The sequence below is a fragment of the Centroberyx affinis genome, unplaced genomic scaffold, assembly GCF_046629955.1.
Source record: "Centroberyx affinis isolate AG114_WGS23_722 - 3 ecotype Tasmania unplaced genomic scaffold, CSIRO-AGI_Caff_v1 ptg006286l_1, whole genome shotgun sequence".
Taxonomy (NCBI): domain Eukaryota; kingdom Metazoa; phylum Chordata; class Actinopteri; order Beryciformes; family Berycidae; genus Centroberyx; species Centroberyx affinis.
In genome coordinates, this window is record NW_027283196.1 from 1 (window position 1) to 25,752 (window position 25,752).

The 25,752-nt window shown below is 43.7% G+C and overlaps 1 protein-coding gene across 1 annotated transcript; it reads right to left on the bottom strand.

The window, feature by feature from the left end:
- Positions 1-2,156: 2,156 nt before the first annotated feature.
- Positions 2,157-24,446, bottom strand: LOC139638334 (ATP-binding cassette sub-family G member 1-like; the record flags this gene model as incomplete). The annotated part of the gene is made up of 7 exons (XM_071512447.1): positions 24,384-24,446; positions 21,627-21,873; positions 10,297-10,414; positions 9,154-9,286; positions 7,933-7,983; positions 5,758-5,903; positions 2,157-2,280 (listed from the first exon to the last, which is right to left on the bottom strand). Coding segments are annotated over exons 1-7 (882 nt in total), but the record flags the coding sequence as incomplete, so codon positions are not given.
- Positions 24,447-25,752: the final 1,306 nt, after the last annotated feature.

Genomic DNA, 25,752 nt, shown 5'->3' on the forward strand with positions numbered 1-25,752 from the left:
TTGATGTTTGACACACTGATTGAAAACAATAACAGACGTACAGCCTGACACACCTGCTACACATACAAAGACTCAGCATAAAGGATGAAGTGAGGTACATACACAGAGCTTGAATGGACAGAACAGTCCTTCAGCTGTTGGCCATGGTATTTACAGCATAAAATGGTCATTATGGAATTAGAAGTGTTAGTTGCCATGGTGACAACACAGTCTGGACATTAAGGCTGTAAAGTCTGTCTCACTGTGAGAACTGAGCAGATGAGTCTGTCAGCAAACTGTCAAAACTCAACCGGAAGCTAACGTTAGCGACGAGGCTAACGTAGCTTCATCACAGACTGGACTTCTCTCTCTAGCTCTTCTAGTCAACATTAGCATGTTAGCATTAGCATGTTAGCATTAGCATGTTAGCAATCCATGGCAGCAAGGAGACAGAGAAGCTGCTTTGGTTCTTGCTGTAAAACCTCTCAGCTCAGCGACTTGCTGTGAGTCGCTTTTTTGATTTGATTTGATTTATTTGACATATCAAAAACAAATATATATAAGATGTCATACACTGCGACAAATACATATTTATTTAAAAAAAAATGTTGAGGATAACACAATAAAGTTAAAAGATAACTTATTTCCGTTGTGGTCCTCTTTCAAGGCAGACAAAGATAGCAAGACAAGTCACAGATGACTGAGGTTCCTGAACCAAACACACACACTGTACATGGGTCAGGCTCGTACCTACACACCTGCACCCAGACACATTTCTAAGTCACTCTTTCATTTTGGTCAAATAACCATTCCCCACATTCACGTTTAAATCTGTGACAAGACTGACTTGATTTTATCTCTACTGGAAGCCTGTTCCACTCCGCTGCATGTACAGAAAGGGATTCTGCCAGACCAGGTCTGAAATCTACAGGCACAACATCTTGAATAGCCATGAGAGTCCCTAATGAGCATAAAATAATTCTTAAAATACCTTGGCCCCTGACCTTGCAGGATCTTATGTGTTAGTCTCAGTTTCAGCTGCCTTACTCTATTTTCTACTGTCAACCATTTTAATTCCTTAAATTCAGAAGGGCCAACATGAGTCATGGGACTAAGGTTCAATACCACCCAGACTAGTTTATTTTGAGCTGTTTGAAGTTTAGTTTTAATCCCCTTGGGGGCGCTACTGGGTTACATATATAAACATAATAAACTTAACTTAACAACATAATTTAATGATCTTCATTACATCGTCTTCCAGGTTGGAAGCTCTCTGGACATTCTCTGCACAGGTCTTCATAAGGCTTTACAGTGCTGATGCATGTGAACGAGGTGATAAATATGTTTTCAGAGAGGTTCAGCTTCAGTCAGCTTCAGTAGAAACAGAGACACAAAAACCACAGTGTCTGAGGAGTCTGATTCAATAAGCAATCCTGAAACCAAACCCCTTAATTTTATCCCTGAAATGTCGGAAATGTTTATTCATGAGTTGGTCCTTGGGCCTTTTGTTGGTTTACAGGGTTATTATTTATTTATTATTTATTAATGGAAAGTTCCTATCTCCCTGAATTTTACATTCAATTAGAAAGTAAGCAGTCAAACATTAAGGGGAGTTCAAAGTGGTTTTGATGGGTCTCCTCCATTAATAACTCCCTTAACTCATTTTGAGGGGTGAATTAATGTAAATGCAAGGGTATTTTAAGGATTACTGCTCTGGATGCTACGAAACTCCATCATGGTTTGGTAAAAATCATTTTGTACAAATCAGCTCTTTTCATATAATTCAGAAACAAAGCAAAAGTTGTATTATTGTGAAGATTTACACTACCAGTCAAACATTTATAAACACCTGATTAAATGCATTATGTTTCTCATTCTCTTAAAGTCATTCTGATCTACAGTCTTCTGCTTAAATGCTTGAAATGAGTTTCTTAGTCAAATATAAATAGTGAAGTTGATCCTGTGTATGAATTTCTTTCCAAAGCCTTTGCCTTTCCATCAAGGCAAAGAATCTAAAATATAAGATAGTTTTGATTTAACACTTTTTTGGTCGCTGCATAATTCCATTTGTGTTATTTCATAGTTTTGAGTCTTTACTGTTATTCTAAAATGTGGAAAATGGTAAAAAAAATAAAGAGAAATGTGTCTCTGATGTTGCAGAAGCCGGTGGGCGTCACCTTGTCGAAGAGCTCGAACAGTTTGGCGCTGGGCTGGTGGATGGTGCAGATGACGGTGCGGCCGCCCTGCGCCAGAGCCTTCAGCAGAGAGACCACCTGGAAACAAGACGAGCTGTCCAGACCACTGGGGGGGGGGGGAGAGAGAGAGAGAGTGAGAGGGAGAGAGAGAGGGAGGGGGGGAGAGAGAGGAGGGCAGAGAGAGAGAGAGAGAAGGAGGAGAGAGAGAGAGGGGGAGAGAGACGGGGGAGACAGAGAGAGAGAGGGAGAGAGAGGGAGAGAGAGAGGGAGGAGAGAGAGGGAGAGGGGGGGAGAGAGGAGGGGAGAGAGACAGAGAGAGAGGGGGGGAGACAGAGAGAGAGGGAGGAGAGAGAGAGAGGGAGAGGGGGGAGAGAGAGGGAGAGAGTGAGGGGGAGAGACAGAGAGAGAGGGAGAGAGAGAGGGAGAGGGGGGAGAGAGAGGAGGGCAGAGAGAGAGAGAGAGAGGGGGGGGAGACAGAGAGAGAGGGAGGAGAGAGAGAGAGGGAGAGGGGGGGAGAGAGAGGGAGAGAGTGAGGGGGAGAGACAGAGAGAGAGGGAGAGAGAGAGGGAGGGGGGGAGAGAGAGGAGGGGAAAGAGACAGAGAGAGAGAAGGAGGAGAGAGAGAGGGAGAGAGAGGGAGAGAGAGAGAGGGGGGGAGAGAGACAGAGAGAGAGAGGAGGAGAGGAGGCAGAGAGAGGAGAGGAGACAAGGAGAGGAGATGAGAGAGGAGAGGGGAGGAGAGGAGAGGAGAGAGGAGAGAGTGAGAGGGGGGGGAGACAGAAAGAGAGAGGGAGGAGAGAGGGAGAGAGAGAGAGAGAGAGGGAGAGAGAGAGAGGGGGGGAGAGAGAGAGAGAGGAGAGGGAGAGAATGAGAGAGGGGGGGGGAGAGAGAAAACATGTTAACACCACCGCACAGACAGCTCCTTTATGGAGATTTTTACCCAACAGCAGAGATTTGATGATGATTACTTTCATCATCATCATCATCATCATCATCATCATCATCAGCATATTTCAAATAATCTAGAATATTTCAGTCTCTAGAATAATACTAGTGATAATGATCAAAAAAGAAATCATATTAAAAAATGTATACTAGTAAGCAAGTACTATGTTTTTATTTTAATCGTATAATATTGTTTACTTTTATCTAAAATTTTAATGTTCTCATTTTTATTCTACTCATTAATAGGCTACATTGTCTATTTTTTGTATTTTTATGACCTCTCCTTTTTGGTTCTTTTATTCTACTGCATTTGTTTTTCTGTGTTGTGAAGCACTTTGAGTTGCATTTGATTGTGTGAAATGTGCTGTACTGATACTAAATATACTAAATATGTGAATACACATCAATGAGTACTACATGTACATTCCAACTACCAGTTACCAAGCAGTAAATGTACATGGTAAATACAGATGAACAAGCGGTACACAGTCAGAGGTAAAGGACTCTGCCTCCCTGACCAAACCAACTGCACAGCATGCTGGGAAATTACATTCAATTAAAGCTCAAAGTGAGGAAGTCCCGGTGAGGCTGAAGAGGATCAGTGTGGCTGTGGACGGTGGAGGTCTTGGACTGTGTGGGATCTAGGCCGCGAGGCATTTCTCTGGCTGGTTTTGAGACACTGTGGTGCCAGATGGGCGGGGTTCGCCACCAAGGACAAGGACAATATATGAATACCAGGAAGTTTAGACAATCACAGAAATGTAATTTAACACATTAACTTGGTATACTTCTCTGTAACTGACACTATTGTAACGGTCCTGCTGCAGAAAACCCCACCCATCTGGTACACCGATAAGATTAAAACAACTGCCCCCTGCTATTTGACCTCGGGCTGACAGCATGTTAAGAGCTTCTCATTCCACACTAGAACTCATACAATTCATAATAGCTGTATGGCATTAGGGTTCGACCAGTGTAGGTTTTTGAAAGCTGATGCCAATACTGATATTTTTGGATCGAAGCTACCGCTAGCTGATATTTTGCACCAATATTCATTCAGGGTCCTTAAATTTGAGCCTTTTCATGCCAAACATGTCCAAGTATTCAGTTTTTCCTCAGAATGTTCTTGAAAACCCTGTGAAACATTTAGAGCATCATGGGACAGTAAAACTCTCCATCAAAACCCAGGATTCAATGGAAGGGAAATTCTGGGACACATTACTGCCGTTTAAATGAAGAATGAATAAACATAAAACATTTTTTGAAAGATTAAATGAAAAAATAAAAGGTGTAAAGAAGGTCAGATGTCATATCAGGTTTCCTGTAGCTGTGTCCAGGAGGAAGCTCCATCATATCAGAGGATACCTGATGTTTAACAAAAGGACGACATCGGCCTGATGTATTGGTCTAACCCTGTATGGCTGTAATACAGCATGTTATCAACCTGTTATACAAACTTCAAATGGTCAATACACTAATCTAAGCCATTATAATCCATTACAGCTGTGTTCCCAGTAATGCATTAACCTGTCCAACACTCGTCAGCTCGCTAATCAGGTCAAGACCAGTTTGTCTCTAAGCTCAGAGCAACAGGCCAGAGTGTGTGTGTGTGTGTGTGTGTGTGTGTGTGTGTGTGTGTGTGTGTGTGTGTGTGTGTGTGTGTGTGTGTGTGTGTGTGTGTGTGTCTTCTTGTTGACACAGTGAACGTAGAGATTATGGGATGGCAGCACCTACAGAGCAAACAGGCAGCAGCCATGTTGGTCTTCTCCACCGGTGTCAATAAAGACCCAGAATCCAAAGCTGCAAGTCCCATTCACATCTACAAGATAACTATAAAGATAACTATAAACTACACTATTGCTCAAGCTTTCACACTACAACAATATTGTTTTCTTCTGGCCAAAATGGGGAACGATTACTCTATTCACTTGGTCTCTAAAGTAACTAAACAACATACAGTAGTTGTAGGATTTGGGTTCATGAATTGCATGAAAAGGTTGAGAACCACTGATCAAGAAAGGATTTTGCTGAGCAACCCCACACTGCTTCACGTGCACACAGTTGTACTGGGAGCAACCCAGTATGGCTTCACCACTGGGCAGTTGGAGGTTAAATGCCTTGCTCAAGGGCACACTGATGATGAGGGAGGGGAGAGTGTTACTCATTCAGGCCCCTGCCCAAATCTTCCTGCCAGTTTGGGGATTTGAAAAGGACAATCACCAGCCCAGTTCCCTAACCACTTGGCCAGTGGTTCTCAAAGTGGAGTCCAGGGACACCCAGGGGTCTTTAACGGGGTCCCAGGGATCCCTGAGGGGGTTCCAGGGATCCACAGCAGAATAAGGAATAGTTTTACTTTACTATAATTTAATTCACTAGAAATTATCCCAATTAGAGAATGTATGATGACCGCTAGTAATCCTAGGTTTCACTCTCACCACTGTTCTCTCTCCACCTATAATGTAGTAATTCAATACTAAACAACAACAACAATCTTCCCATATGGGACTAAATGTTTGTGGTCTAATGTGCTCTAATGTGAATCTGTTGGGGAGGTCTTGACATGAAGACGTCTGAGACGCATCAGGCTAGAAGAAGCACCAGGTGCCTCTTGTGTGTGTTGGATCCGGGTCCGGTCTGACCTGGTGGGCTCGTCGAAGAACATGACAGGCGGGTTGTTGACCAGCTCCAGGGCGATGGCCAGCCTCTTCCTCTGACCTCCTGACAGGTGAGACGTTCTGGTTTTAGCACAGTCCAGCAAACCCAGCGCCATCAGGATCTCCCTGACCTGGACACACAGAACCAGAACCGCTTCAAAGGTCCCATATGGTGTAAAACAGGATGGTCTATCTAAACATGGTGAAAGTATCAAAACTAAATCCACACAATCCATATTAGTGCAGCGAGCCTCTAAACGAGCCGTTTGGACTTCCGTAACTTTGTGATGTCACAAAGGTTCGCTCATTATCATTTTTGTAAGAAATAACAGACTAACAAAGTGTTTTTTTCAAAGTGGTTGAGCGGTTGTCGTTGTTTATTACCGGCAGTGTTGGGACTAACGTGTTACAAAGTAATGCGTTACTCTAATTTGGCAGTAACTAGTAATGTAACTAATTACTTTTTCAAATTAATAACGCAATTACAATTACTGAAATTTAAATGGGCTCATTACTCGTTACTGGATTATCCGGTTTATGATCATCCGACTTAACGGTGGCGCAAGTGAATCAAAAGACGACCGACCTCCCTGAGACTTTATGTCTCAAAAGCGACAAATCTGGAGACTTTTTCTGACCATGGGAAGCAAAGTTAATGTGTTGAATCCCAAAGCATTTGGCGATAAATTGGTTTGGCTGATGCAGGTTTTCTCTACTTGCTTGTCTGATCCAGAGAGTCTGATGATCACAGCTTCACACAGCAGGGACTGTAGGATAGGGTGCACTTGTAATTGTTACCGGCATACGCTGAAACTGGCCCGGGTGGGCGGAGTCAGCAATTATATTAAAACGGGCTACGCCGCGGTGTGCATAACAAGTGCAACATTATATATTGATATGCAAATTATTGTCAAATTATCATCTGGCAACTTCTAGTGACTTTCTGAGCAGCCAATAGCTGCTTTCCTGAGCTGAGTTGGCAGCTTTGCTCCCAGTGCGTAACTCCGCCCACACAGTGAACTGATGCTGATCTGAAGCCTGTGAGGCTACAATAAATACACCTATCAAAACATATCTATTGTGTTTTATTGTTCCACTACTTACTGTTCATCATAGTGATAATGGGTACGATGATAGATAAAATGTGACAGTTGTCTTGTTCCACTCTGTGCCACAGCAACACTAAAATAATATAGCTATGTGTGATAAGAGAATTGAAGCAGACATTTAAAAGTAACACAAAAGTTACTTTCCTTAGTAACTAATTACTTTTATTATGCAGTAATTGGTAAAGTAATTCAATTACTTTTTGAGAGAAGTAACTAGTAACCATCATCATTCAAACCAGTCAACTTTGGCTGGGCGGAGCTATGGGCGGAGCTTGGCACTGACACAAACAACAGTGGGTGATATTAGAGAGGACAAACGGCTCAATCAATGCTAAAAACCAAATCAACACAGATGTTTGTGGTGTTTGCATGAAGCATATACTGCAGAGAAAATACAGGCATAGCCTTCCAGCTGAGAAGCTGTAAAGGTTCATGACTCCATCTGCTGTGACCAGAATTAAGTCTGGATTCAAAATTTTCATCCATTTTTATCTCTCTTGTTTAAATTATCCCAAAAGTTTGTATATTAATCTGAAGTTACTTGATGAAGTAGCTAGTGTTGGAGCTAAGCTAAAACTTGTTGGCTTAAACTTGTTCTACTCAGACAGAAAAACAAACCAGAACTCAAACTCAGAGCCAATCAGAGAAATGTGTGAGACCTTCGTCGTTTCACCTCTAAACAGCTGAACAGATTTCAGCTGTGGTGAAACTCGCCGCCAGCCTGCGTGTTCATGTGTCGTGCACCAGCAATTTCACTACATCTAGCTCCTCCCACTCACTGCCCTCTTCTCAAGAATGGTAAACTTACGACGCTAACGTCTGTCCGGCCAATAGTTCTGCAAGTACAACTAGATCAACCCCCCCGCCTAGCTAACATGTGCAAAAGGCCTTGAATTAGCCGACAGCAGCGAGAAATACTGGGATACAACGCTTTTTATTATAGTTATTTTATCCTAATAGCAGTTTGTAGCTTCATCTGGAAAAGCAATTTTCAAATAAAAATGATTTGAATCAACTTCAGTGTTCAGTCGTTCTTCAGTCAAACACTCACCATCTCCCTGCGAGCCTCCGCTTTCTCCTGCAGCTTCAGATTGGCTGAAACCTGCAGGACAGAAACAGGAGCAGGATCAACACTGGACCACAGACCTGAGATCAAAACCTACAGCACTAGGCTAGACTCAACTACAGTAGACTAGAGTAGACTAGAGTAGACTGGACTAGACTAGACTAAACTACAGTAGACAAGAGTAGACTACACTTGAGTAGAGTAAACCAGACAAGACTAGATTATACTGGAGTAGACTAGGGTAGATGAGACTAAGGGTGTTTAAAAGATGACAAAATGTCGCACATACTTCCGCTCTGGGCCGGTAGGTTTTCCTCTTGCTAGTGAGTTTTAAAGACTTAAAATCTGTATGAGGAAGGGTCAAATGACTCGGGAAGAACTCTCCCATAATATTTCCGTACTTCTGTATTTCTGTAAAGAGGGATGCGTTCATCTTTTTCTGCTCCACATGTAGATCAAGAAGTAAAGCTACTTCGCCAGTTTTACTGTGATGGTAATCCATTATTTCAGATAACTACTAACAAACTTTGTGTGAAGTTGTTGTCTTTGGTTGCTTGGCAACACCAGGCGCACCCGTCCAAGTGCACTTGATAAAAGGATGCAAGCAGCGCGCCTCGCATTTTCCAAGCGTTTTAGAGCACCGCGTGTGAATCGGCCCTTAGGTGAGCGTATATACGTTCGCTTTCGTTAAATATTGACAGAGGCGGAGGGGTTAAACACAGCGGCTCCTCACGGACCGTGGAGAAAAAGAGAGAAAAGAGTGTTAAGACTCCACGGGTCGGAAACACTTTGTTGTAATTTGGCTAAAAACAACCCAAGCGACCTGCTGTGAACCAAACACTGCACACGCATCGCCATTCCCTCGCTTTGGGTCGGATTTTATCCAAATTGTTTTCACACCAGAAGTGATCCGCACCACGGTCCGAACGGGAGAAGACGATACACATGTCACACCTGTCAAACTGATCCCAACTTCAACTGCAAAAAGTTCACAAAGTCCAAACCAAATGATGAAAGCCACCTAGAATATCTGGGGTCGTGTTTACCATCATGGCCTCTAAAGGCAGCGGTCGGGGTCGTGTTTACCATCATGGCCTCTAAAGGCAGCGGTCGGGGTCGTGTTTACCATCATGGCCTCTAAAGGCAGCGGTCGGGGTCATGTTTACCATCATGGCCTCTAAAGGCAGCGGTCGGGGTCATGTTTACCATCATGGCCTCCTGCACGGTGAGGTGTGGCAGCAGCATGTCGTCCTGCATGATGTAGCAGGAAACCTTCCTGAAGGAGCGCAGGTCTCTGGGCTGAGCGTTGATCAGGATCTCCCCCTTCATCCCGGTCTCTCTGCACCAACAGGCAAACACAACGCTTCCTGTGGTACAGCAGTACTGCAGTACCATATACAATACTAGTACTGCAGTGCCATATACAATACTAGTACTGCAGTGCCATATACAATACCAGTACTGCAGTACCATATACAATGCCAGTACTGCAGTGCCATATACAATACTAGTACTGCAGTGCCATATACAATGCCAGTACTGCAGTGCCATATACAATACTAGTACTGCAGTGCCATATACAATACCAGTACTGCAGTACCATATACAGTACCAGTACTGCAGTACCATATACAATGCCAGTACTGCAGTGCCATATACAATACTAGTACTGCAGTGCCATATACAATACCAGTACTGCAGTACCATATACAGTACCAGTACTGCAGTACCATATACAGTACCAGTACTGCAGTGCCATATACAATACTAGTACTGCAGTAACATATACAATACTAGTACTGCAGTACCATATAGAGCCGTACTGCAGTGCCATATACAGTAGTACTGCAGTACCTTACATAGTACTGTTGTACCATATACAGTAGTACTGCAGTACCTTACATAGTACTGTTGTACCATATACAGTAGCAATGCACTACCTTACACAGTGGTACTGCAGTATCATACCAGTACTGCAGTACCATATACAGTAGCACTGCACTACCTTACACAGTGGTACTGCACTACCATATACAGTAGTACTGCAGTACCATATACAGTAGTACTGCACTACCTTGCACAGTGGTACTGCAGTACCATATACAGTACCAGTACTGCAGTACTACTGGTCCTAACCCCTTTGTAAAAGTGAGGAGCAGCAAAATGTCACTTTGGAGGATTTTCCTAATCTTTCTATCCTTGTGAGGACATTTAGTCCTCCTAAGAACAGAAATACACAAGTACAGAGCACACACACTCACACACACACACACACACTCACACACACACACACACACTCACACACACACGCATGCACGCACGCACACATGCACACACTCACACACGCACCTGTATCCAGCCAGTATGTTCATGAGCGTGGACTTGCCGGCTCCTGAGGGCCCCATGATGGCCACCAGGCCCCCGCTGGTGAATTTCCCAGAAATCCCTTTGAGCAGCGTCTTGTAACCTGAGACAGAGCAGAACAGAGAGCCGGTCGGTTCCCAGGCCGCAGCAGAAAGGAGCTTTGTCAGGACCGGTGTCGATTACAGCTTCACACACACACACACTGACCTCATATACACTCCCACTGAAACCACTGTCTGTCTGTCTGTCTGTGTGTGTGTGTGTGTGTGTGTGTGTGTGTGTGTCTGTGTGTGTGTGTGTGTGTGTGTCTGTGTGTGTGTGTGTGTGTGTGTGTGCGCGTGTGTGTGCGTGTGTGTGTGTGTCTGTGTGTGTGTGTGTCACTAAATCTCAGATTGTATGATTTTTCGTAAAATCAGTTGAGAAATCCCCCAGTAGAGAGAGACATTTAATTTGTTTTCATCACAGGTGGAATTTCTATCTTGAAATGAGGCTTATCAGTCCACCAACATTAAGACCATGGAACCTGATTCTAGAATTAAACTCAAGTTGATTTGCATTGGAAACAAGTGGAATTATCTCAGCCCACCGGCAGAGTTGTTTCACTTGTTTGAAGAAAAATCAGATTTTAAAACTGACATTTATTGTGTAGCCTCAGGGTGTATGTATATAACATGTAGAACAATGTGTGGCAGAACTTAATGAACTAACCAGTTGGGTAATGTAATCGGTTGTGAGTGGAAACACAGCGGTGGAGGCGTTTTTTTTTTTTTAAAGAGTTATTTTTGGCATTTTTATACTTTATTTGACAGAGTTAGTGAGAGAGAGACAGGAAGGCATGGCAGAGAGAGAGGGGAGGACATGCAGCAAATGACGGCGGGCCAGATTCGAACCCGGGTCGCTGCAGGAAGGACTGAGCCTTATGGTACGCGCTCTACTCAGTGAGCCACCGGGGCGCCCCGCCCCGCCCCGCCCCGCCCCGCCCCGCCGCACCGCTGCAGTGTTTACCTAACGCTCCTGGCTGAGCGCAGCCGCTGCCACTTTAATTGGATTATCAGATTTAATCAGATTTAATCAGATTTAATCCCACCATCCTTCCCTGCCCTGCAGTAACCTCTCTACTACTCTACTGCAGTACTACACACTCTACTGCAGTACAGTAACCTCTGTACTACTCTACTGCAGTACTACACATTCTACTGTACTGATACAGACTCTACTGTACTCTACTGTCGATATAAACAAGACACAGCTTCCTGGTTTGGAAAGTTCCAAATGCGTAGCGGGGAACTTTCCGCAAAAAGTGTCGCTGACAAAACAAGACTTCACTGAGTTTACTAGTAAATCTACCAGCTACGGTTGCACCATGAAAACGTTATAGCTAGCGATAGTTCTGGTGTTTGGTTAGTGCACACTAGGCCATTTCATGGGAAATGTAGTTCGGTCACTGTACTTATACGTACACAGTCTTGTACCAAAGCCTTTTCCCTCAAAAGTCACAAAACAGTGTACTAAATGTCGTAATTGCTTATGTACCTTTGTAACTGTGGTGCTGCAAGATGATTTTCAACACAATCTGTTCTATTATCATGTTTATGAAAAATAGCGCTAGCCCCCCAGCCGCTGGTAAACCGGTGGGGTGTTGGTTAATTTACGTGTCGGCTCCTTATAGAAGGCAGGCTAACACACACACACACACACACACACACACACACACTCCTGCAGCACAGCTCTACTCAGGTGAAAACACGACGTCTCCAACAGCTTTTCCAGCAGTGAGACAGAAACTGAGCGGTGGATTATGAATGGCCCTTGTGCTGCTGAGCTGAGTCAGATTAGTGACAGTGAACTGCAGTAACCTTTCCATCTCCAGGGTTGCATCATGAGGGCAGGTGAGCCTCCACAGAGACGCAGCCCACACGGCCTTCCCTCACCACTTGTTAGTGATGCTAGGTCACGTCCATGAGCGATGACCTCATCACTCTCAGAAGCTTCCGTTCCACGACTCAAACATCTTCCGGTCTCCTCGTCACGCCACACTACTGTTTACATGAAAATGTCAAGCAAATAAGAAACAGACACTGTCTGTCTGTTTCCATCAGCTGGTCGAAGTGAATAAATCGGTTTCCTGAACGTCACGAAACACTCAGCAGAAACATGGAAAGTGTCTTTACAAAAGTCTTTTGGTATTGATTTTGTTCTTGTTCTTTACTGTGAGCTAATGTGGTCATATTTCACACTTTCATCTGAAGACCAAAACAAAGACTTCTACATGTTAGAAACAACATGTATGATATTCTAATGTACCAACTAGCACCTTGGTCTCCATCAGTCCACTGTTGTTGCTGCTGCTAGAGACATTTTTACAGCAGAACATCAATCATTATTTATTACCTCTCCATCACCATTTATCACATCATTTCTTTAGCATAACAAACCTTTTTCATCTCAGTGTAAAAGCCGGTTTTGCGATATTGAGGACGTTTTTATGCAAATTCACTGTTTCCATTCAGTCTGTCTAATCGACACACCACAATTTGCTCAAACATACTTGGATGGAAACCCAGCTAGTAACATGAGGTGTTTTGCTGTATTCCCTCAACACCAGCAGTAGTGCAGTGAAGTGGAAATGGTAAAACTGAAGCAGGACAGCCGGTGGAGCTTCATTCCACCCAACGCTGCTCAGCAGAAAAACAACAGGAGGATTAATCACACTTCACCAGATGAAATGTTCTCATTGAAACTCCAATTTTCTAATCCTCAGACCCAACAAGAGAAAAGAGGGTTAGATCTCCGCCTCAGTGTGAAGCTGAGCTTTTAAAGACGCTAACAGCCACTAATTACCGACTTAGTTCAACAAAGCAGCCAGCTCAGGGAGCTTCAGCAGGGAAATCCTTCTGGATACAAAGACTTCTGGGCCAAAACCAGAAATCTCCACCGATTCAAAAGAGTGACGCCTACTGTCATAAAATAATTGCCAGCACAACATTAAAACAACATTTAATGAAATGAGCAGGAACTCTGGCAGTCAGCTTCAATGTTTCTGACAGAGTCCAGTTCAGATCAGGTTCCTCCAGTAAAGGATTCTGGTCCAACAGCAGGAATTGTTCTGGACATTTCCACCTGTTGGTCACATGAGAAGGTTAGCTAACGCTTCAGTTCAGCAGCTGAAACAGTTTGCTTCATTTTAGCTTCAGGTTTTGCTCACGGTTCAATAAATGAAAACTTTGAATTGAACCATCCCTCCGACCTCCACACCCTGTTTGTCCAACTACTTCCTGTCTCCTCCTGATCATACGTCCATGCTCCTGATCCTTTCCTGCATTTCTCTCACTTTTCCTGCGCAGAGCGACTTATTTGCATTTTATGACATTGTCAGGAGTCTTTAAGGAAATCTGAGGGGAGCAGACTCAACAAATGATATTGGTTAACTTAGTCCATTGGTTGACAAAATCAGACACTTCTGCTGGATCCTTTACATTTTACAGACAGGCTTCAATACAAACAGCATTTTGGAAATAAACTCTTAAAATCTCCTTTAGTAAAAGTCCATGAACTGCTGATTCCTAACAGTTTGGTGTTCAACTTTTATCTGTCGGTCGGTCGGTCCACAAAAAATTCCCCACGTGTGTATGCATGAGCGTACGTGGTCGCATACTGCGGATTCACACTTGTTATTTTAAGTTTCTATTGCCCTTTAAAAATACTGACTTTTTAGCCAATCAAATCTTTGAGCATCTAACGCCTAAACGACACAGTATGCGTAACATTTGCATATCCTAACTTCTTGTGGCCCGGCTGCAACACTTAAAGCATTTTAAGCTGCTAGCAGTTCTGTTCTGGTTGTGTTGAGCCTGTCTACATCTCACCTATCGGTACGTGACCACAACTATCTACTTTTGCTTATTTTTGCATAAACAACTCAAGTTGTACCATGAGGAACATTAATGTATCATGTAGGAGTAGCCTACTAGGCGTACTGTAGCCAATCAGAAGCTTCTCAGCGGCTCCATACATAAACCTGGGGCTCGTTCAGTCTGAAAACGGTGTGCAGCGTTTTGCTTCGGTTTCCGGGTTGAACGTCACGTTTCCTCTAAACGCTGTGAAACGCTTTGAGGTACGTTGTCTCTCGTGTGGTGGGTGTGTCAGAGCTGTTAGCCAATCAGCAGCGACGTGTATATAAACCCTGTTGTATTAAAAAGGCAGTGCGCACAGACATATTTGAGATATAAGACATATTTGTATCTTTTGCTATTGTATGAACCATGTGGAGTGACACTTTCATAAACTTTTCTACTCCACTCTACTCCTCTAAATATATAATGGTAAATATTACAATATCATATCACAACAACAGTGATCAGCAATAATGATAGGCCTAATACTCATAAGAAAATAATTAGCTCATAGATGGTAACACAGTCTGAAGGTAAGAAGTGGATTATCCTTCACCTGAAATGTTTGCCTTGTCATCCTGAAATGCAAATGAGGCAAATGTTGGATCACTATAATGAGGAAGCAGTTTCCACAAACCCTTCAGTCCACTGGGATGTTTCTGCTGTTCTGGACGGAAAGGGCAGTGACTGGAACATCAAGCGTATTTTATAGTATTAAACACGGATTTAAACCGATTTCATCAGGCTCCGAAAATTCTTCAAAAAGAACACAAAGAATGTCCTTCTCAGCTGCCGTAGTTGCAACGCTTGCGTAACACAACAGGCTGTTCAGCTCCACCGTTTCCCTTTAAATAAACATTTTGCTACGTTTTATGTAGCAAAATTTGATGATTTATGTATCCTCTATTATGTTTAAAGAGACTACTAATTTATGGCTCAAATATGCAACAGACCGCTGCATAGTCCGACAAAAATAGAAGCTATGCTTATCTCCAGAGTTACAGCTCTGATCTGGCTCTGCTGCAGATGTGGCAGTGTGCTGCAGTGAAGGAAAAGGCTGCATCAGAGCTAACAGACAGCTAACAGACAGCTAACAGACAGTTAACAGACAGCTAACAGACAGCTAACAGACAGTTAACAGCTAACAGACAGCTAACAGACAGCTAACAGACAGCTAACAGACAGCTAACAGCTAACAGACAGCTAACAGACAGCTAACAGACAGCTAACAGACAGCTAACAGCTAACAGACAGCTAACAGACAGCTAACAGACAGCTAACAGCTAACAGTTAGTTAACAGCTAACAGACAGTTAACAGACAGCTAACAGACAGCTAACAGACAGCTAACAGACAGGTAACAGATAGTTAACGTACGGTGACCAGACGTCCCAGTTTGTCCGGGATTGTCCCGGTTTCAAGATGGGTGTCCCGAGTCCTGACAAATATCTGTAAAACACTAAAATGTCCCGGTTTTCAACATTGACTACCAAATTGTCCCGGTTTTCACCACAATTAAAATAATAATAATAGTATTATACTTGTTTTCAGCGCTTACATAGGCTAGACGTTTATCATGTTCTGCCCCGCTCATTATTACCCATTCAAAAACATATGCGCCACATAAACTATGTTTTGGTGGATTTTTGGAGACAAAACATATTTTTGTTTGCTGAGGCTGTCCATGGTGTTGAAAGGTGCATCACTAGGTGTGTAAGCAGGAGTTAAAGTGGGCCGGAACAGCGTTCTGGCACCTTCGATTAATAAGTAAATAAATCTGATTGGCAGTTTCATAATAACGTCAAGCGAGTTCACAGGGCTGCCAACTCTCACACATTGACCGAGAGACTCACGCAATTGACATTTATCACAGGCTCTCACACCACAAGTCCATTTTCTCACGCAGTGAAAAACAAATTCATAAACGTTGCGGCGTGAAGACAGAGCAGCACGAGCAGCAGAGAGTTATTCAGACCATCTGAATAGTGAGAAATAAACACAAATGTATTATATTGTAATTTATTCCCATGCATGCTGCTCAGTCTCAGTCAGCGGCTCTTCTGCGTCTCTCCCTCTCCTCTCAGGCAGGATGAGAGTGAGTTGCTATGGTTACGGGGACGCTCTGTGTCTGTCGCTCTGAAACTTTCTCATGATTCCCAATAAAAGGTTTTTAGGTTAGTATGCCTATGCAAGATCATGAATGTAAGCACCTCAATGCTGAAATCTAGTAATATAACATCATTTTACATTTTTGGTTAACATTATACAGGGTTGCTGTTTCTTGACTTAATCCAAGAGGTTAGGTGGTGTACCGCCGCCACAGGGTTCCCCCACCTGCCAAATCCCACTTTAACCCTTTAACCCCTGTGTATAAGCGCTGAAATAATTGTCCCCTATCCTGATGAAAACACCTATGGTGCGGCATAAGCACATACATGTGCGCGTGCATGAACGTGCGGGACACTGAAGGGTCCCGGTTTGAGGGTTTGAAAATGTGCTCACCCTAAGTTAACGGCTAACATACAGCTAACAGCTAACAGACAGCTAACAGCTAACAGACAGCTAACAGCTAACAGACAGCTAACAGCTAACAGACAGTTAACAGCTAACAGACAGTTAACAGCTAACATACAGCTAACAGCTAACAGACAGCTAACAGACAGCTAACAGCTAACAGACAGCTAACAGACAGCTAACAGACAGTTCACAGCTAACAGACAGCTAACAGACAGTTCACAGCTAACAGACAGCTAACAGACAGTTCACAGCTAACAGACAGCTAACAGACAGCTAACAGCTAACAGACAGCTAACAGACAGTTCACAGCTAACAGACAGCTAACAGCTAACAGACAGCTAACAGACAGTTAACAGCTAACAGACAGCTAACAGACAGTTCACAGCTAACAGACAGCTAACAGACAGTTAACAGCTAACAGACAGCTAACAGACAGTTCACAGCTAACAGACAGCTAACAGCTAACAGACAGTTAACAGCTAACAGACAGCTTGTTGTTTTAAAGCAGATCTATAGCAGACTCTCCTCTTAAGGACAAACCACTGAGGAGCCCTTCAGCAAGGCACTGAACCCCCAGCTGCTCCAGTAGAGCTGCCAGTGCACCAGACCCACTTTCCACTGTCTGTCTCTCTACCTGTCTGTCTGTCTGTCTGTCTGCCTGTCTGTCTGTCTGCCTGTCTGTCTGTCTGTCTACCTGTCTGTCTGTCTGTCTGTCTGTCTGCCTGTCTGTCTGCCTGTCTGTCTGGTAGAGGCTTGTACCCAAAACAGATGCACTGATAGTTTGGGAATTGAACCCTCAACCCTGTCAGTGTCAGTGCCTTGCTCTGTCGGTCTGAAACCTTCCAGCTGCCTGCAGACCAGTTCATCTACATCAGATTTACTGTTATTTTATATCAGAACAGTCTAATCTGGCCAGCGGCTATTTACAGCGGGAGACCCTGACAGAGGATTAGCAGATTACAGCCTGCCATGTTAATACACACACACACACACACAGACACACACACACAGACACACACACAGACACAAACCACACACACACGGTCACCCCAAGTCAAATCACAGTATTAGGCTCCGTTCACATGAGCATTTTTCTTTTGTTTTTTGGTTTCTGAGGAATTGCTCACAAGCAGTTTCAGTGTTTGTTTCAGAATTGAAATGTTCACAGCCTTTTGTCCTGAGCAGGTTTTCTACACTGAAACCCTTTTCTGTATCAGTCTGCTGTAACTTTAAGAAAAGTACAAATGTAGTCAGTGTTAGGAGGCGTCAGCATGAGCATTTGTGACACGTCAAAAAACAGAAAACGTCCCGTTTGAGTCAGACCTCTGTGTTGGTGACGCCACCCGCTAACGAGCGGGTCAGACGACACGGCGGTGAAGGTTGTCGGTTCAAATTCTGGAGAAGTTAGGACATTCTGGACGAGAAGTGAATAAGTAATGCTGCTAAGAGACAGGCAGGCAGGGCTCGTTCAAAAACAAGAGGCAAAGACTTGGCTTTTCCCCGCGGAGAGTTAAAACAGGGAAGGGGATGAAGACTGAAGCAGCGCTGGCCTGTTCTCTGTTGGACAGGTAAAGTTCCCAAATGGCTGGTTAGCCTGCAGATACAGTAATATATCTATCGCTAATATTACATTTATCATTATTATGTTGGGTTTTCTGAAAGCCTATATGGCATGAGAACGTTTCTGTTGCTGTCTGACCCAACCAGAGCAGAGCGGAGGCGTGTCCTCCTGGAAGGAGGCGGGGCAACCTGCGGCGCGGGGAGGATCCTGCACAGTATGCCTTTAAGACCTCGGTCCAATCCCAAACCAGCCTCTGCCCACCGCCGCTTCACCTCCGAGTGCCACTCCACATCAGGTTACACTCTCAGCTGTGGAGGCCTTCTGATGAAGGGTAGAAATACACTGACCAACTGTGGGACGCCCTCGCCACTTTTACGAGAGGCAACGATAACAGCTTGCAACTGTCCGTGTAAAGGCATAACATCCAAAACCATGAGAATGGAGTTATTTTTATATTTGCATGCATAAAGGCATTTATGGGTTTGCTACAAGTCAAGCGACCTGAGGGACAAAGTGATATTCTCCTTTTTTAGTTTTAAACTTCACCAAACATTCTGTGATTTTCTGTAAAGTCAGTGTGATGAAAACAAAGGTGTGTGTGTGATCAGAAATACTTGACAAAGTAGAAAGGCAGAACTTCCATTTGTCAGCCCTGCGTTCAGCCCGACAAAACGCAGCAAAATGTTTATTTAAAGGGAAACGGTGGAGCTGAACATCCTGTTGTGTTACGCAAGCGTTGCAACTACGGCAGCTGAGAAGGACATTCTTTGCGTTCTTTTCAAAGAATTTTCGGAGCCTGATGAAATCGGTTTAAATCCGTGTTTAATGCTACAAAATACGCTCGATGTTACAGTCACTGCTCTCTCCGTCCAGAACAGCAGAGAACATCCCAGTGGACTGAAGGGGTTTGTGGAAACTGCTTCCTCATTATAGTGATCCAACATTTGCCTCATTTGCATTTCAGGATGACAAGGCAAACATTTCAGGTGAAGGATAATCCACTTCTTACCTTCAGACTGTGTTAGGATCTATGAGCTAATTATTTTATTACGAGTATGAGGCCTATCATTATTGCTGATCACTGTTGTTGTGATATGATATTGTAATATTTACCATTATATATTTAGAGGAGTAGAGTGGAGTAGAAAAGTTTATGAAAGAGTCACTCCACATGGTTCATACAATAGCAAAAGATACAAACATGTCTTCTAATCAGTTCAGTTGTTGCAGACAGCAAGCTGCAGGATGCATTAGTAAAGGACTTTTGTTGGATCCATTGTGCGCACTGCCTTTTTAATGCGGCGGGGTTTATATACACGTCGCTGCTGATTGGCTAACAGCTCTGACACACCCACCAAACGAGAGACAACGAACCTCAAAGCGTTTCAACCCGGAAACCGAAGCAAAACGCTGCACACCGCTGTCAGACTGAACGAGCCCCAGCTGTTTCCTCTGTTCTCCTGTTGCAGGTACTTCCTGCTAGCGGACAATTGTAAGTCTGCATCGATGCAGACTCGCTGTCGGAGGGTTTTACAGCCCACTTACACTCCCTGCTGATTAACGTGAACGTGCAAGCGGAGGGGGAGTGGATAGGGTGAGGGGGGAGGGGCTGGTTTGGGATTGGGCCAGAGTCTTCTCAGTAATGTTGGGACCTTTTGGGGCGTGTATCATGTCCTCAAGTTCACGCCCACAGCGTGGCTCAGCCTCAGGATAGATGACAGCACATCAAGATGAGTGATAAGTTTTGGGGCAGGAACTTGAGGGGTGGGACTAACAATACACTTCCTGTCTCAAGGAGAAAAGTAGCATATTGCTTTCCGGTGAAAAATCTTGCACCTCCAAAATGCCAACTTTTCCAGAACTAAGAAAAACTGCTTTGTTTTGGAGCCTGGAAGTTTGGTGAAAGGAGCAAAATGTCTAAAAATGCAAATCATTTGTTTTGTGTAGGAAAAGTGAAAGAAATGTGTGTCAGGAGGAGGAAACAGGAAGTAGTTTGACGGTGGACAGTCAGGGTGTGGAGGTCGGAGGTCGGAGGTCGGATGGTTCAACTCCCAACTCATGACAACAAGTTTTCATTCATTGAACCTTGAGCAAAACCTGAAGCTAAGCTAACTGTTTCAGCAGCTAAACTGAAGCGTTAGCTAACCTTCTCATCAGGTGGAAATGTCCAGAGCAATTGCTGCTGTTGGACCAGAATCCTATACTGGAGGAACCTGATCTGAACTGGATTCTGTCAGAAACATGGAGGCTGAGCTTCAGTTTGTGCTCATTTCACAAAATTGACTGTGTTGTTGTTTTTAGCTTGACGACCATTTAGTTTATCGACTTTTTTAGTTTATCCAATTAGTTTTAAAAGGTTTTATAAACCCAGGGGTCGCAGAATTTTTTGAACCGATAGAGCAGCATGTAATCCCTCAACTGAAGTTAAAACATGAAAATCACCAAAACTGGAGTTTCACCAGACAGCAGAGGTTTTGCAGCTTTAAGATTGTTGGCCCTCTGTTCAACCCCCAAGATCCACTGAGTCCACCGGCCTGTCTAGTGTTAACAGGGAGACTGTTCAGGACTGAGTCTGTCCTCTGGGACTCGGTCCAGGATGCAGAGAGGCAGATCACAGATTACTGCTGTGAGGTTTCCCTGCAGCTCAGATTAATCCCCCGGTACACACTTTCTGCTGTCCTAACTACTTCTGACTACTTTACATTTATTTTCAGAACGCTTATATTTTGTATTTCTTGGGTTAGGGTTTGGGTTACATTTTCACATCGTACATATTTTTAATTCATACGTTTCTTGATCTCAGTACTCTTTCATACTTTTCATTGGTATAATTCCACTTCTGTTCTAGTGTTGTGATTGTCAACTCAGTTTCCCCTCAGGAATCAAACTGCACTACTACACTACTTTCACAGTAAAAACACCTAACACAATTTTTTTCTTTGTTGACTCAAAAGTCTCCATGGTCATTTACATGTTGAGTGAGAAGAAACCTGTTCAGACCCCATTGTTCAGTTTCAAAAACACATGGGAATTTGATAAGCATCCCCTTCTTCACTCCTGGAAAAACTTTAACTTTACTACTTTTTGCAGATGTGTGAGTTTTCCTGTGCGATTTCAAAACACATATCCATTTTTGAAAACAAATGTTTACCTGAAGTTGATCATTCAATATCTGTAAAATCTGTTAGATCCAGTGTCTCATTTAGTCAGCCAAGGAATTTAGTTCCCTGCTGTCCTTTATGAAGTGCTGTCAATCATTTTGTAAGAGTAGGAGTCACTTTTTTTTCATTTTGGAAGATACCTCTTTGTCTTTTTAGTGAACATCACATCATACGTCATAAATACCTTTCTTCCTCCACCAGGGCCCCTCGGGGACGGAGTAGGAGACGTCTTTGAACTCGATGTTGACAGCGGGTCTCCTCGGTAAGGAGGAGAACCTCTGGGCCTCCGTCAGGTTGTTCTCCACCTTCTTCAGGTGTCTGTGCAGCAGTGGCGTCTGCTGGCCACTGGCGTGCTGCTTGCTAACCACCTCGTCCATACAAACACACACCATCCGGGGGTCCAACATCAGGTCCGGGGGCCCGTTGGTGTTCTGGGGTGGGGGGGGGGTAACAACTATGATAGTTAGATTAGGAAGCAGTGGAACGACTGAGGTCAGAATCTCAGCAACATTTTACATGAAGGCATCTCAACACTGATATGAAAAGTCCTCACTTTTATTACTGTTAGACAAAATGTACACTTCACATCGGACCCAACAGAACCCAGCAGGACCATACCGGATCCAACAGGATGAAACTAGATCCAACAGGACCTAACAGGATCTAACCAGACCCAACAGGATCCAACAGGACCAAGTAGGACCCAACAGTATCCAACAAAACCGAACCCAGCCAGACCCAACAGGGCCCAATAGGACCCAACCAAACCCAACTAGACCTAACAAGACCCAACTAGACCCAGTAGAATGCAATCAGACCCAACCAGACCCAACATGATCCAACAGGACCAAGTAGGACCCAACAAGACCAGTCCAAACCCAACAGGACCCAGCCAGACCCAACGCAACCCAACTGCACCTAACAAGACCAACTAGACCCAATAGAACCCAGCTAGACCCAACAGGCCCAAACTAGAACCAACTAGACCCAACAAGATCCAACTGGACCAAACTAGACCCAACAAAGCCCAACCAGATCCAACAAGACCCAACTGGACCAAACTGGACCAAACTAGACCCAACAAAACCCAGCCCAACAGGACCCAACGGTGGTAGCACCTGACCATGTAAGAGCTTGTCGAAATGTAATAAAATGGTGATGACTGCTTCCAATTCTTCCAGTAGAGTGGCAAGGGCGTCCCATAGGGTCCTATAGGGGCTATGGGGCCTGCCTATAGGGGGGGGGGGGGTAAGACCACTGGAAAGACTCTCTAGGCTCCTTCGTAGAATCCTTCAAGATCTCCAATCGATTTCCTTTTGAGAGGAAAAATTGAGGGAGTCACTCTCAGAGAAGCTCTTTTAGGTGGTGATTATCTTTGAATATCCTCAGGGGGAAGACACACTTACTTTGATACTGGCTGAGCAGAGGAGAGGTGAGAGTGACTGCTCAACATCTTTCCTTCTTTTTTGATGTCATTTTAAATAGTTGTGGAGTGTGTATGTATTTTTTCTGTTTTATGTGAAGCACATTGTAGGTGCAGAAATCTTAAACAGACCGCCTTATTGAGAGGGGGGCGGGGCTTAAATAGACTGAGAGGGGGGCGGGGCTTAAATAGACTGAGAGGGGGGCGCTGGATATGAGTTGTATGAGTAGAGTGTGAATCACATGACTGCAGTGCGACTCCAGTTGTCTGCCTGAACTAGCTTCACTTACTAAAACCTGTTGATGTAACAACATCTTCAAACTAATGTTGTAATAAATAAAAATTTTACACCCTCATTATGTAATTATTGGTGGTTAATTTAATTATTAAAGTAAGAGTTTAATGGACAAGAGTTCCATTAACAAAATAACTTTTTTTTTCCTGTTAACATAATTATTATTATATATGTATACATAAATATATATATATATATATATATATATATATATATATTACTATTATATATATATACATGACTGAGTTTTATTACATTAACAGGGAGGTTGAAAGTTTTGAAATGTAATCCATTTCCACTGATCACCAAACAGCTCTGTCATACACATTCAGTTTTTCAGTTAGCACTGTAGCTAATAACCAAACATCTGAATGGGTGACATTTGTGGTTTGAATTTTGAATATCAGTTCATCAATGCAGTTATTATATTTTTACAAACTGAAACAAATCATTACGTTAACAGCAGAAAACCTTTCTAACAGTACTGGGAAGTTAACAGTTGTTTAGTATCGTCCAGCAGTCCGATCCTTCAGCCGGTCTGTTGTTGTGTATGTGGGACGCTCCCATATGGGACGCTAATCTGTTTCTATACAGAGGCTCCTGGAGGTAACTGTCGGACAGAGCTTAGTCACCGACTGCAAACACAAACTGCAGCTTATCCCCAACCAAAACACAGACTCCTGTCCCTGCAGGACTCACAGTGTGTCTGCTTCGCTCTTTGTGCTTCGTATCATTTTCTCTGTGTTTGGCTGAGATTCCTGACGTTCCCTGTGGTTCATCTTCATAAGGAATAGTTGGGAGCGTCTGTTAAATGCAGAGTTCAGTAGAAACAGGTGACTGTGTCTCTACTGACCGGCTGCAGCACCGAACCAGCCTCCGCTCACTGGTTTCCTCCCATTATCACACCAGTCAGACAGAGAAAGCAGGTTAAACTCACCGTGACAAACTGACTCCAACAACACAAACACACAAGCTCCCTGTTTAAAAACCTTTTTTACTACCACAGCCAGTCCAGTCCCATTCAGACCAATGGGAGAAATACACAGAAATGTAAAGTGTCACAAAACCAAAAAGAAAGACTAAGACATTTGGACCAGAAATGAAAAGCAAACCAGTGTGTGTCAGTCAGTAACTGTTTACAGCCTGTTTAGAAGACAGATACAACCAGTATATATCCCAGTATATATCCCAGTGTGTCCAGTATAAGTCCAGTGTGTACTCACCATGATGATGGAGTTGGTGACAGTGGGGTTGTGGACGGACCAGGCGGCCATCAGACAGGCCATGGCCGAGCGACAGCAACACTCTGACACTCGCTCACACACAGACACATCTCATCACTGCCTCGCTCTCTCACTGACACGCTAGGTCTCTCTATCACTCTCTCTCCTGTCTTCTGGCTCCTCCCCCTACCTCTCTCTCTCTCTCTCTCTCTCTGTCTGTTTCTTTCTCTCCCTCTCTCACACACCTTCTCTCTCTCTCTCTCACACCTTCTCTCTCTCTGTCTCTCTCTCTCTCTGTCTGTCTCTCTCTCCCTCTCTCACACCTTCTCTCCCTCTCTCACACACCTTCTCTCTCTCTCACACACCTTCTCTCTCTCTGTCTCTCTCTCTCTCCCTCTCTCACACCTTCTCTCTCCCTCTCTCACACACTTTCTCTCTCTGTCTCTCTCTCTCTCTCTCTATCTGTCTCTCTGTCTCTCTCTCTCTCTGTCTGTCTCTGTCCCTCTCTCTCTCTCTCTCTCTCTCTTTCACACACACACACACACACACACACTTTCTCAAATTCAAATTCAAATAAGCTTTATTGGCATGAATGGTAATCAACCGTTATTGCCAAAGCAGAACAATAAACAATTATATATGTAGTATACATATATACATACACATATATACGCGTATATACATACACACATGCATAAAATATGTTAAATTTTAATAGAGGGTATAATTAGGCAATTAGATTCAATGCAATCCAATGTCTTGTATTAACCGGAGAGATATGATAATATACAAAATACGATAAAATAAAAAATAAAATTACAAATTACAAAGTAAATAATCAGATTCTACTAACAATGGTCATAAATGTGAAATGTAACTACATAGTGTTACAATATTCAAGAAGTTCTAATTAACATTCATTTTCTCGCTCGCTCGCTCTCTCTCTCTCTCTCTCTCTCTCTCTCTCTCGCTCTCTCTCTCTCTCTCTCTCTGTCTCTGTCAATTCAATTCAATTCAATGTGCTTTATTGGCATGGAAGTTCACAGACAATATTGCCAAAGCATCAAGATGAATATCAGTCTAGGTGTGTGTGTGTGTGTGTGTGTGTGAGAGAGAGAGAGTCAGTGCTGGACAGAGGAGGATCTGGTTTCCGGCCGCTAGGGTCTCGACGTAGTTTGATGATGTCGTGAAGCAGCGTGGGATCATGGGAGGTTTTTTTATGGAGACAGCTTCTGCGACAGAAAGCAGCAAACGGGAATTAATCATCTGATCCATCACAGAGAGCGATAAAAACAACAGAATGAAAAAAACAACAGAGCGGCTAGCTGGACGACTTCCTTCCTCACTCTCTGACGGATCATCTGGTGTT